Here is a 13,225-nt window from a genome sequence, read left to right as displayed (position 1 = left end):
TACTAACTGCAGAGCTCTTTAACATCATTTTACATCACTAGGAGGGCAAAACTGAATGCCACAATCAGCATGGAAGTTTTCAAAAAGGTGGCAGCTGATGCACTGCATAGTCCAGTATTAACCTATATTTCTCACCTCTTTTGGGAGCAAGGAAATGAAGTCTCTTTGAAACTGGGGCTCTATCACTTGCATCATGTGTTTTACTTGTGTTGGTTCACAACTATCAATCAGTTCATCTAAAGCAAGTAACTTCTCTGGTCCACTCCAGCTCTGCAAGAAAAGAAAAAATAAATCAGTAAGTTTAGCTTAATATACTAGTTTGGTTAATGTTTATAAGCACCATTGCCTTGCCAAAAAGGCAAGTTAAGTTTCCTTGTCGACCTATATACAACCATATAAATAGCATATAAAAAGCCAACAAGATAAATGCTCATGTTAATTACATAAAAATGAGAAGTTAATCAACACAAAATATTGAAAATTGCTACATTGATTCATACGCTAAGAAAGGATTTGTTATACACACACATACAGATTAGCAATTAAATAGATAATAATATTTAATAATAATAATTAAATTAATTAAGCTTCTTTTGAAGTTGATGAAATCTACACACATATTACTGACAATGAAGGGGTTGCAACAGAATGTGCTCCCTCTCCATCTTTCTCCATTGTGCATTCAAGTGAGGAGATAACTTTTAACCTTTCCGTTTCAGCCAGTAGACCAAAAACTTTAAATGAAACGAGAGGAAAGGAACTTTCCCTAAAAGTACATTAGCTCACTGCCTGCTTATTACTACGGTACGTCCCTAAGTGACAATGCTGTAATTGCAGAATCCTGGCTATAAACCAACGTGTATTTTGTAAGTATCAATTTGCACTTGAATAAACAGGGAATTTTGACTGGTAATTTTCTTACTTCACATTTTTACTAACAGGCACCAGAAAATTTGAAGATTTTAATAAGGCACTCATCTGAGAGCATAGCAGATTAGCAGCATCATTTGTGGAGAAAAAATAATAACTGAATGTACTCCACATCTGAAAAACACGTCTTAAACTCATCTGTGCTCATCAAAGAGTCTTCATTTGTTACGTGAAAACAATTTAAAGAAAAAAATAATTTCTACAGGAAAAAACAATAGCCACTGCTAGCTGATTTAGCAACAGAATTAGAGCATGAATAAAGCCTTAGAGAGGAGAGAAAATGAGAAATGAGAAAACATCACCGTTTTTAAGAGCAGATTCACATTCATATTCTTGAATGTCTTCTGGAGTGACATTCACAAATAAATTAGCACGTACAAATGATAGCACAGCTATGGTAAGAGGCTAACGGAAACAAAAGAAAAGGCAAGATACCTTACAATTAAGATTTCTGTATTAATCTGCCATGTAACTCAGGACTTTTATTACTCATGCTCTAAATTTCTGTTCTCTGGCTTTGATTCTGACGATTAACTCTGGTCTCTGCAATACTACGACACTTGTACATTGTGAAGTTTCTGCAGAACAATGAGGCAAGTGAAGGAGAAGGTGGAATTTTTGAAAGTGAACACAAAGCAGATAAATACCCCGCTGAACTCCATGTAGAAAGACCATCGCATTGCATCATTTCTCCCTAATTAAAATGTCAAACAACTCAGAATGTCAAGAAAAGTATCATTTACCAACTTGATGACCCACCTGACTTTCAGGTGACCCTATTCCATCAGTGCAGTGAAAGCAGCTTCAAGCTGCCTTGATTACGGCATGAGCTGGGACAGCTGTGGTAGAGCAGCAGTGTCCAGCACCTCCTTCACCCTGGTTACAAGCTCTGGCTCTACAGCAAATGCCTGGCAGATACTGGACAGCCGACCCCGACAGAGGACAGGAAGGGGAAGGGAGTTCCTATGGCCTGAGGCTTTCCACACGCTGTTGGCAACTGGGAAAATAGTCTTAACTGGCAAAAAAATATTCCCCATCCACATGCGTGTATGTAGATTGTCACCACATGAGATAAGGGTTTCTGTGTCTCATATCCAATACCTCAGAACTTTGAAAAAAACCAAGACTGTCTCAGCATAGATGGCAGCAGTGCTGGTAGGAACAGCTCTTACTCTAATTTTTTTCAATAGAGACATTTGCATCACAGAGCAGTTCTCCATAAATCATGTACTGAAGAACTGTTTACCTCACCAACTTTCCAACTGCTGTTTGTTTCATTAACCCAGAGCTGAGCTGGTGTACGGTACAAACGCTTGCTATCTTTAATCGCATCTGTCCGTCATGACTGAATTTAGGAGAATTAAAAAAAAAGGGAATACCTGTGCTACTTCCTTATAGTATAGATTTCCAAGGCCAATCTACCCTTAATTTATAAGCAGCTACATTTATTAAAGTAGAGTAACTCAACCTGAAGTGCATTGTTTTTTGGCATGGCTGATATTGCTAGCAGTTATGAACATGTTATGGATTAATAATTTCACTGCATACTACCTTAATCTGTAACTTTCTTACACATTTCTGGTTTTAAAATATAACGCAGGTCTGGACAGAAAAGAGAAGAGTTTCAAGAATGGGAAGAGATGCTAATGAATAAAAGCAGCACCCTCTTTCATCTGGCCATTCATCATTAGAGGATGGCTACAGGCAGCTTCCTCAGGCTCTTTTTAAGCAATCTGCTGCTACAAAATGTTTTCTCCAGGACATTGTCCCCTTAGTCTTTCACTTAAGCAAACAAACCTCCAGCTACAGCCGGTAAGGGGTCTCTGAGGGAAATGTCTGGCACGGAAAATTGGGATGAAGCTTTGCCAGATGAACACAACTGTTTGCGTTAACGAAGGCAAGACTAGTAAATTACTGTTTCTGGGCCCCATAGCTTGATCTGTTTGCAAAAAACCTGCATGTTGCACACCGAGCGGAGAGGGGATGAACAAAGTTTGTGGCTTTGATGAGAAACAACTGAACAAATGTCACAGAACAGAAAAAAAAAAAGAAGAAAGGAAACATGTACCAGTTTGCAAAGTTTCAAACATTGTAAATGACAGAGACTTCTGAGACACGTGGTATAGTGTCCAGACACCTTGGATTTCTACCAGGTGATTCCATTTCATATTAAAGGTCCTGGTGAAGAATGAACTTTATCTTTAAAATGCATTCTGTTAAATCTTGAAGACAAGGAAAACCAATTAAGTTAAATTTTAATGTAAAATCAAAATAAACCTTTTATTGTAGGCAGGGGTTCCCCTAGGAAAGGTAACTCCAGGATTCATTCAAACACCCCTTGGAAAGCCAGCAGGGACTGCTGATACCGCTCTTTGAATGATTTGAGATTCCTAAACAACCATCCCCTCCTCTTCCCTGCCATTTCCCCAGGGAGGTGAGGATTTGTCAGCCAAGGCCTTTTGGCTGGTGCCTTCCCTCATTCAGTAACGCAGCTGCTGTCACCATGGCACTACCTACCTGAAAACTATCCCCTCCTTTTCCCCTTTGCTATTACGTTTAAATGTCTTTATTTTTCAGGCATGCAAAAATGCTTTATAATTAATATATAATTATTATTATAAAATAATATATACAATAATATATAATGTATTAATATAAGCCTTATAATTAATATAAACAACAGCTCTGCTGCTTCCACAATGTCTACCTTACCCCTCCTGTCTGATCTGCCACCTGTCTTTTTACCGTTTTCTGCTTCTGGACCCTCTGCTCTTCCATGATCTAGGCTTTTCTATCACACAAATCACATCTGGTAGCTCCAATATGTACAGTTACAGTTTGTAGCAATTAGATCCTTTTTCTATTATAGGTATATTTAAGACACCTCTTTTGAAGGGTTTAAAGTCAGGGTGGTGTGCTCTGTTACTGAGTTGTGTGAATGGGGGTCTGTTGTTACAGAGACCCGCAGAAAGGGCTCTTCTGGATCCTGTTTCTGCCTGACTCTTGGATGAGCTACCAAGATCCCTGCCATCCTCCACCTCAAAGGTACCTTGGTCGGGATAAAAACAGCACATAAGCAAAATCCACTGAAAGTAACACCATTGACATTAGCAAGTAGTTTGTCACAACGGGAGGGGTTTGGGAGCAGCTGGTGCTGAAGCCCCCACATTAAACCAGCTCTAAGACCTACTGTGGTCCCCTGGGTTGAACATCTGCACTACACACCATCTGAACCTGTCTAGAGGAGCAGTGACTGGTTCAGATCCTTCCCTCCATGCTGTGGGCTGGACAATGGTTTCATGTAGAGTTTCTTTGAAAAAAAGTCTAGTTTGTACGTATCAAAACCACCCTGAGACCCAAAGCAATGGGAAATAAGCAGGAATGGTCAGGAGATCCGCTTTAAGTCTGCACAATTCCTCTGAAACTAACCAATAATGGTGATAGGGCCAAGAGGGGTGGGTATGGAGTTGTAGCATGGATCTTCCCCATTCTGTGCACAGGGATCGTACAGAAATACCAAACCCCCAGCCTAGTCCCAGGAGACACAGCAGAAACGCTGCAGTGCTGGTTATGGTACCATCTCTACTGCCTGCTTCACTCCATGGAAGAGGTAGACTACTCAGGTGCACATCTATGCATGAGTGTCTTTGGAAGAGTAAGAAACAGAGAACGGTAAGTAACTTGAATTAAGGTGGCTCAGCCAACTATTTATGTAAAAGTGAGCATTGGTACTCTTGCCAGCCAGAAATGGCAAAAGCATTTTGAACATTATCTAAACTGCAGAGGAAAATAATGGTTTTGGTAAAAAAATAGCGTTCGCTAGTTACTCAAACTGATTGCCTATACTGCCTATGGAACAACTTTTCAACATCAACATTCCATGACAATGAAATTTGTTATCACATTACTTAAATAAAACCCAACATCAAGTATGTGAAGTTGGAAGAATGGAGAGAGAGAGACAACTTAGTACTTTTTAAAGCAGTACCATCTCTGACTGAACTTAGCAACAGCTGATCTTTTTTTCCACTGTGGCAAGTAATTTGGTGACTTAAAAATATATCCTGGTTCAAATAAAATAAAGTTTCTTGTAAAAGAAAAAATCTTATGAAAATACACTTAGGCACCGAGTTTTAAAAATCTTAAAATGGATATCAAAAAGACCTGAAGCCAAGAGCAACTACAAAACAGAAAAAATAAATAGGCCTTTAGGAAGTTAAACTGTTTGAACCTATCAAAATGCTTTTCTATTTTTCTTTCCAGGCAAACATTTCATTGAAATCAATATACGTCTTCATTTTTAAAGGGAAAGTGCAACTGCCCTTCCAACTGTTCCTCCTTTCTGCGTTTTTTATCACTTTCAAAATGAAAGGGTTACATCAACTACAAAACATAACAGCAGCAGTAACATACACAAAACAACTGAAAAAAAAAAACCCCAAAACTTAAATCTTAAATTTTTGTAATTTTTGAAGAGTGGCCTTGCTTTTTGATTTGAAATGGTAACACAGGAAAATGACTGAAGGCCAACGCACAGGTGAGAGACCTCAAATAACTGAGTATCACTTGTTCCTGCCAGCTCCCATGCCAATGGACACTGCCACCTAGAAACAGTACATGTGTCCAGCTCCCTGGAAATTTAGCTTTAAAATTAATTGGAAATATATTTTCATATAAATCAAGGTAGTGCTATTAAGCAGGCTTAGCAAGTGTTCAGTACATAAAGGCCTCCCCTTTCTGTTTCTGTACAGGAAAAACTTTGTATTGCAAGAATGATGCTACATGTGCCATTTCAGTTGGGCAGAGCCAGCTCCCCTCACTTTAAGAAATGCTAACACTGAGATGCAGCTATGTGACTTTGAAAGCTTTTGGTTCTAAAAGAGGGGACTCCCTTTTGACAATAAAACCTACCAGTGACAGATGTGCTCAATCAGTGCTACTCAGTGGTCTCCAGTGAGGAGAGAGGCCTCTCCCCTCTCAAGAGTGTACACCAGCACTTAGGAATTTAGCAGCAGTATTATGAAAAGTTGAAAGTATCTAATTATATATATATATTTAAAGCATGGTTTCTACATTACTAACCCCAAATTTGGGACCCTAAAATAAAAACAACCTCACTACAGGCAACATTTCCACAGGCTCACAGACTCCTTTTCCTTATCCCGACCAAGCAGCCGATAGCATTGCTTCTCCTGTCAAGCAGGTTTGCACCACTCTCTCAAACATTTCAGCCTTTCATCTTTTTTTAAAAAATATGCAAGTATTGATAACTAGCAATCTTATGTGAGAAAATACACCTTGTGCATTGTAGATAACAAAACAGCTTTTGTCAGTAGGAAGGCTTTAACGTTACAAAATGTTAAAACACAATGTAGCATTACATTATCATATATACAAAGTACCATTTAAATACAATTCTTAGGAGCTAAAAAGACGTAATTCTATGAACAGTCTCAAAAAAGATACACCATAATAATTAAATGTGAATATTTTTAAGAAACTGAATGATGTGTACAGGAATATCTTAATTCCAAACTTCCAATGTTTTAAGCAGATTATAAATGTGTAAAAATAAAGAGGAAGGGAGTTCTACATTATTATTTTAATGCTCAGAACTGACAGTGATTGAGATCAATGGTATTATGTGGCAGCATGAATCAAGCCAAAAGCACGCTTCTGCCTGCAAAATTGTATGCTCTCTGCTGTACCTACAATAGTGCTCTTCTATCTTTGCCTGTTACAGTAACTGAAACAATGCCTGTATTAGTTAGTTACTCCTTTCGAACATGTTTTTAGAAGTAACAGTTTATTAAGCAAGATATAAAGACATAATATTTCCATTTTTCATATAAATGATGAGGACTCAACCCCGCTTCTTAAAAATACAGAGCAGAGCTGTACAGCACAGCGATGTGCAGGGTATGGCAGAGAAGCCCAGCCCTGCCCCACACACAAAACCCACTGAGGTGTGTGCAGGGTATGGCAGAGAAGCCCAGCCCTGCCCCACGCTCTGTACCACCCCACACTAAATCCACTGAGGTGCTACTGCATTGTTGTCCATACAGATTTCAGTTCTGGCCTGTGCACACCACCGTCCTTCAGCCTTTTCCCTTTGACAGACTAAGTTTCAGGCACTGCTGCAGGCTCTTGGAAAGATACAGAAAACCTCTTTCCCCCCTCCGCTCAGTTGTGTACGCAGGCACTGGCTGACACGGTGTTTAGTATACAAAGATCAGTAAAAATACACATTCTGTTTCCTTTTCATCTATTTCTGCTAAACTTCTCTTTCTATTCTTAGAAGACACCAGAGTTAGGACAAATTTAGTGCTCTATCTGCACTGAAGCAAACCATGCCTTAAGGCTTCCTAGTTTCCAAGTGAAAATGTCCCCAGCCAGCTGGAGGCCATGGAGGCAGCCACTACCCCTGGACAGACTTTGCAGGAAACGTGAAAGCATCGAACAGGAAGGGTTATTTTATTAAGAAACGAGAGAAAGCAGTTATTTTTTGTTAAACTCTCTAACTAGCTGAAACGGTGAACAACAATTCCTTAAAGTTGAAGTCCAATTCTTATTGCAACAGCACACAAAATCAATGACAGAGACGCCCCGGGATGTGTGAGGAGGATTGCCTCCACTGAAGCAGTCTTTTACTTAAATCATGGATGCCTGTTTCTCTAAGCACTGCTTACCTGAAACATTTTCAGCCATTCCTGAAGGCCCGTTGGTGGCTGCACAGATGTAATGCGGCGACGCTGCTGTCCCTGGCCATTGGCTGCCCTCAGGTCCCCAAAAGTAGTAGGTGTGGCAGAGCATGGCACCAGCCCCGTGGTACTAGGATACAAACAAAAAGTGATAGTCACATGTAAAATGTGAAGGGAAATCTAGAAGTCTTTCGCAGGAAAAGAAATCTAGTACAGAAATTGCAACTATTACTGAAACTCTTGGACTTTATGCAAAAACACTAACGTGAGAAATGGTTCTGCTGGTCACTCATGGGGTCAGTTCACTTCCATAAATCTGCCTGTTCCCACCACCGCAGTACTGAGTCTACAGCTAGGGGGAAAATGGGGATTGCCCTTCAAGGCTGAAAAATTACCACTGTTAATTGGCCAGCAGGCTGTCTATAAAGATGCAGGCTTATATATTCCTTTCCTTGCCAGAGCATTTCCTTTCCTTTCCTTCTGGGCTGCATTTGTGCCTTCTGACTGGTGATGTAGGCAGCCAGAGCTCAGAGTCTCACCTGGATGTGAAATGTGCTAGTGCTGCTTCATCGCCAAACAGAAATAAAACATACCTATTTTTAGCTCTTAATATATTTTGTTGACAAAGAGCTAGTAATACCAAGCACTTCTAGTGGCTTAGTGGTTTGCAACCGCGCTTTGAAATACTCTATACAGTATTTTAAAGTTTGCGTGTTGATGGAGTGACACAGGAATTAAAGGGGTTTGGGGGGTGAAGAGGGAAAAGGAGCCAAAGGTGCTCCCTGAATTACAGTTTGATTTTTTCACTCTGACATGTTAAAAACCAGCTCATTCATACGGGATAGAGCTTTTAAAAAAGCCGGGATTAAGCTGCTATTGTAGGAGTCTAAAGAAATACAGCTGACTGGGTTTTCTTTTTCTTTTTTTTTTTTTCCCCCCATACTGTAAAGTACTTCGTTCACAGAATATCAAAGTTGTATTCCCTAGCAGGAAATCTGGAACTCCAGTAGTGTTTGCACAAGCATGAAAATTTTAAATACAGTGTGGGACTCCAAAAACCGCTTTGCTTTTGTGGATGATAAATCCAGCTTTTTAGTAATGAGCTTCGGGGTTTTACTGGCTTTTCAATGGCTACAGGAATAACTTCAAATGATGCAAGGCAAGTTCCTTTTCATACCTATCTCATCAAAATCTACAAATATTTCACTCAGCTCTTCCTTGTTCTGAAGGACAACACAGCATGTCCTGACATTTACCCAAACTGGTAAGGAAACGTAAAGATTGGTGTGAAGAGGCTTATTTTTAACTGTTAATTTCACTGAGTAGTAACAGAAACAGAAGGTGATATAAAAAACCTGTTTCACAGATGTAGGCTCCTCTTAATGCCATTTGTTTACTGGTTTTACTCGTTATATGCAAAGAAAGTTCATCAGGCCTGTCAATTTTAAAAAGTGTTTGATCCTAGGGAAAATGGAAACAAGAAGGCACATCATTTGCCTAAGTATTATTAAATAAAATAGAATCAAACAGTTTAAAAGAGAAAGGACTAGAGGTTATGTAAGGATTCTTTTACACCAATGACGACTCAAAATCCAAGCGATGTCAATTTAAAGTATTTTTACAGAAAAATCTGGTTTTACAGCTTATTCATTCTCATAACCTGTACAGAGACCCAGCAGAAGGCCTGTCATTTAAGGTCCAAAATAAGGCTCGTAAAATTGGCTTATATTGGATCTGAGCAATACGTAGCCTTGAGCTTGCCCCAGTACAACAGTTATACTTTAATTTCTTCTGCTGTAAACTGGTTCTCAGTCAAAAGCAGTTATTCAAAGCAGAACCTAAAAGCCTCTTTCCTTTGACCCGAGATTAAACTGCAAGATTTTTGTTCGTGCTTTATTTTGGCCCATGTTTTCATTCCCCTGGAACAGCCAGTCGGGTTCCTGTGGAAGCTGGACAAGTCCAGCGGTTCCTCTGAACGTGACAGATACACTTGACAAGAGTGCACTTCCTTTGCTGCTGAACTGGTTACTCCTACGGGAGCGTGGACAACAGCGTGTCACAGGCACAACTGGTGGCCCACAAGTGCTCTTCCATTAGACCCATTTAGAAACCTGGAGAAGCTACCAACTTGAGAGGGGTGTGGAGGCTGCAACATGGGCTTCTCAGAAAAAAGATTTATCACCCGTTTTTCTCTGCTGCAGCGTTTACACATCTGAAAAGCAACCCTGGAGCCCGTTTTCCAACACTATCCCAACTTTTCACTCCTCACCTGATAAACCTCTTAAAGGAAGAGGAATGAAATATAAATCCCTTTTGAAAGATCCACCAGTGACTGCACGCTACTGTAGCGTGTTCAAAAGAAATAACGTCCCCAGACAGTTCTGGGAGGCAAGCGCAGTGCTTGTGGGAGGGCCCACACTCATGACAGGGGAAAGAAGTGAAATAGTATAAATTCAAACAGGGTGGGGGGGAAGCAGCGTGACATCCAGGCACAATTGTTATGGCAACTATACAGCAAGAACTGCCGTTGTACGGCGTGTGTCCAGGGCCCTGCTCCAGCGCTGCCGCTCACGTTCAGGAGAGCTTCACCCCACAGAGCATCTGAGGGAACAGCAGCAGGTATTTGGGCGACCTGGCACCATTTAGGAGTAGTAAGGAAGCAGACTAGAACCCGTAATAATTTCATATTGTGGATAACAAGTACGTGTGTGTTCCTGTTAAGATCAGATGGTCTGCTCTGCCTACAGAAATTTCCATTCCTGTTACCATAGCAAAGTGATACATTTGATCACAGTTTGTAATAGTCTTAGGGTTTATCATTATGTCCCTTTTTAAAAACTGGATTGATTTTATTCCCAGGAATGCTTCAGCCCTCAAAAAGTCTCTAAGTAAATGGGCTATATTTAGAACGAAACACAAACCTCAACCGAGGAACTGCAAGTCTGGCTACTTCATTAAAACTCATTTTCAGTTCACGTAATTTAAATTAACTAAACAATATACAAATAGTGATACCACCCCTTCTTTACTTTACAGTGCTTTAACATTAAGAGGAGCCATGAATCAGGCTTAGCAATTGGAAAGACAGGATGTATGTTAAGAACCAGGATCCAGTGATCTGTAACTGTGTTTAATTACCTTGTGTATTCTGAGACTTTGCAGGGTTTCTTTCCCAGAGAGAAAGAACGGACCTCGGAGCCATGGTCCAACTTTCTCTTCATCTGCAAGGTGAGGGAAAAGAGTAACAACACGGATTTAGTCACATGACCAGCCTTACTTGTGCATAATTCTGTAAAATTAATCCATTTTTACCTTTACTTTAATATTGAATTTCAACAAAGTTGACACAAAGATTTAAAGCAACATTTTAGTTTCTAGTTTCAACAACATTTGAGACATGTTTTATAAGGTGCATGTATATATTGTGGCTGTTCTGGAGTCCAAACCCTATTGGAATTATTCTTTTAAGTTCCAAATTTCAATGTTAAAATGCGTGCAGAACTCATGTGTTGGTTTATTTACTAAACTGCTCTCTCTATTCTCCTGGGAGGGGAGGGAAAGAACTAAATCAAGCCCCTTCATTCTTTGTGTTCAGGTTCATTGCTAAGAGCCTCATAGAAATGGTTAAATTTTAGGTCGCCTGTCTGCATTATAAACCAAGTATTCATTTTAGGGCCTAAAAAAATTATAAGTCAAATATATTTTTTCTTTTGTTTACTGTTTTATTTTAAAGCTGTACATTGAAAACATTTCTAAAACAGCAGTGAAACTGACTGACAGAATAACCATCATTTCTACAAGAAGGATAAGGATGAAAAACACTAAACCTCTGTCTTGAATGTCACCCGCAATTAGATATGATCAAAACCAAATAATGAGCAGGGCAGCTGCTAAAAAGGGAAGCTAGTCTGCAAAAATCACCAAAGAGATGGAAACCAGTGAAAGCCCTATTTATCCAGTCAGATAAATAAAGATTACTTTCTGCATATTTGGGTAATCTTTAACCACAGGCTTTTGGACTGAACGAGACACATGTACGCCAAATGCAATTTCTGAGTTTTTAGTTGGTTTTCTTTTTTTTAAGATGTGATACACCAAAATGCTTTAGCCAGCAGAAGGATACTTACTGCTGTTTACAACTGTGAGCTGCAAAATGCATGAACTACCTGTGTTACAATTCAGACTTTAGTTTGACCGTTTGCTCCCCTTCTTCAAAATTTCATATTTAAGATACAGTTTGAAAGTTGGCATCTTTCTTACACCACCGATTTGATCTTCTGTAATGTTGCCTTATGACATAGTTATTTAACTATTTACTGTATCAGTTTACCTGCCTAAAAGCGGAACACTAAAAAACCCAGGATTCTCTAACGCTTACGGTCTCTATACTTTCCTTGGTTTTATTCTTTAAATCAGTCACCGAAGATCTTGTGTTTTGCTTCATTAGTGATTACAAAGGAAAGCTCACTGAGGTTAACTAGTCTCGTTTTTACAGTAAGAGCTACAAGGCAGCCAGGAGAGCTCGCCTCGTAGCCGTGTCTTCTTGCTGGTGCCTCACATGGGACACTCCTCAGCATCTCCCCAGACAAGCATCAGCCACGACCGCCCCGAGCGCCGCCGAACCACCACCCTCGCCCTCCCTGCATCCCCACGCCCCGGCAAGAGCAGCTCCACGCTCCCCCCAAGAAAACCAGTTTTAAGCATCACTCAGAAATAATGGATACCATCTTTTATCGCCGTGCTAGAGGAGCGAACCAGCAAAATTACTGGAAGCCTAAATAAGATGTTCGAGCGTGAATTTCGGTATTTGATGACAGACTTTTCAGAAAGGATTTTTCCTGTTCAAGGAAAGCGTTTATTTCCAGCTTGCCTTTCTGAGAGGTTATCATGATCATATTCCTCTTCTGCTTCTCGGAAGAGGGAGATGCAGTTTTCCAAAAAGCACACCTTAAAAATAACAAGTGTGAAACCTGCAGTAGAAGGGGCAGCTACAGCGATTTAGTGATTTAGTCTTTTGCGTTAGCAAAGAAAACAATCTGCAGTTCTCTGTGCCGTTGCCTAAGAATGATTTTGCCCATTTCTTTTGGTACGTGTTCTTTTTCTGGGAATTTTAGGGAACTTTCTCATGGGGGCCACCACGCAGACGGACTTTCAGCATCTCGGGAGGTGCTCAGTAAATACACCGTCAAAAATGTCGTTTACCATACGAAGAAGATAAAACTTTCTCTACGGCAGAGAGGTCTAGTGACACGATTTAGACATCACTAAGGCATCTGTGTTACCGAAAAACAGCAACCGCTGAGCAAACACCCCCCCGTAAATATTTAATCTGTCGCTAAGAAAACACAACTCCTGCAGACAGCGTTTATTTGCCCTAATAATTGAGATTGCGGTATATTAAAAAAAAAAAAAAGGAAAGGAAAAGAGAGGAGAGGAGAGGGCAGCGCACTGTTCCGCATCCCCCCCCGCCGCCGAGCGCTGGCAGCTCTCCCCGGCAGCAGACTGCAGCTACAGCCGCCCGGCAGCCCCGCCGCCGCCTTCCCGCCCGCGGAGCGGCAGGGCGGAAGATGCGCGCCCCCCTCCTCCTCCTCCTC

General features: G+C 40.5%; 1 protein-coding gene across 2 annotated transcripts in view; it reads right to left on the bottom strand.

Moving 5' to 3' along the window:
• Positions 1–13,225, bottom strand: part of FBXW7 (F-box and WD repeat domain containing 7) — a 98,905-nt gene that overhangs the window by 20,534 nt on the left and 65,146 nt on the right. For both annotated transcript variants that reach the window (XM_014944639.1, XM_014944648.1), the window contains exons 2-4: positions 10,770–10,852; positions 7,620–7,761; positions 136–270 (exon numbers count right to left, since the gene is read on the bottom strand). In XM_014944639.1, the coding sequence (XP_014800125.1) occupies positions 136–270; positions 7,620–7,761; positions 10,770–10,852 (360 nt within the window). The remainder of the gene's footprint in view (positions 1–135; positions 271–7,619; positions 7,762–10,769; positions 10,853–13,225) is intronic.

The sequence above is a fragment of the Calidris pugnax genome, unplaced genomic scaffold, assembly GCF_001431845.1.
Source record: "Calidris pugnax isolate Ruff unplaced genomic scaffold, ASM143184v1 scaffold15, whole genome shotgun sequence".
NCBI lineage: Eukaryota > Metazoa > Chordata > Aves > Charadriiformes > Scolopacidae > Calidris > Calidris pugnax.
Note: the sequence above shows the minus strand (reverse complement) of the source record. Positions and strands in the feature narration are given on the sequence as shown.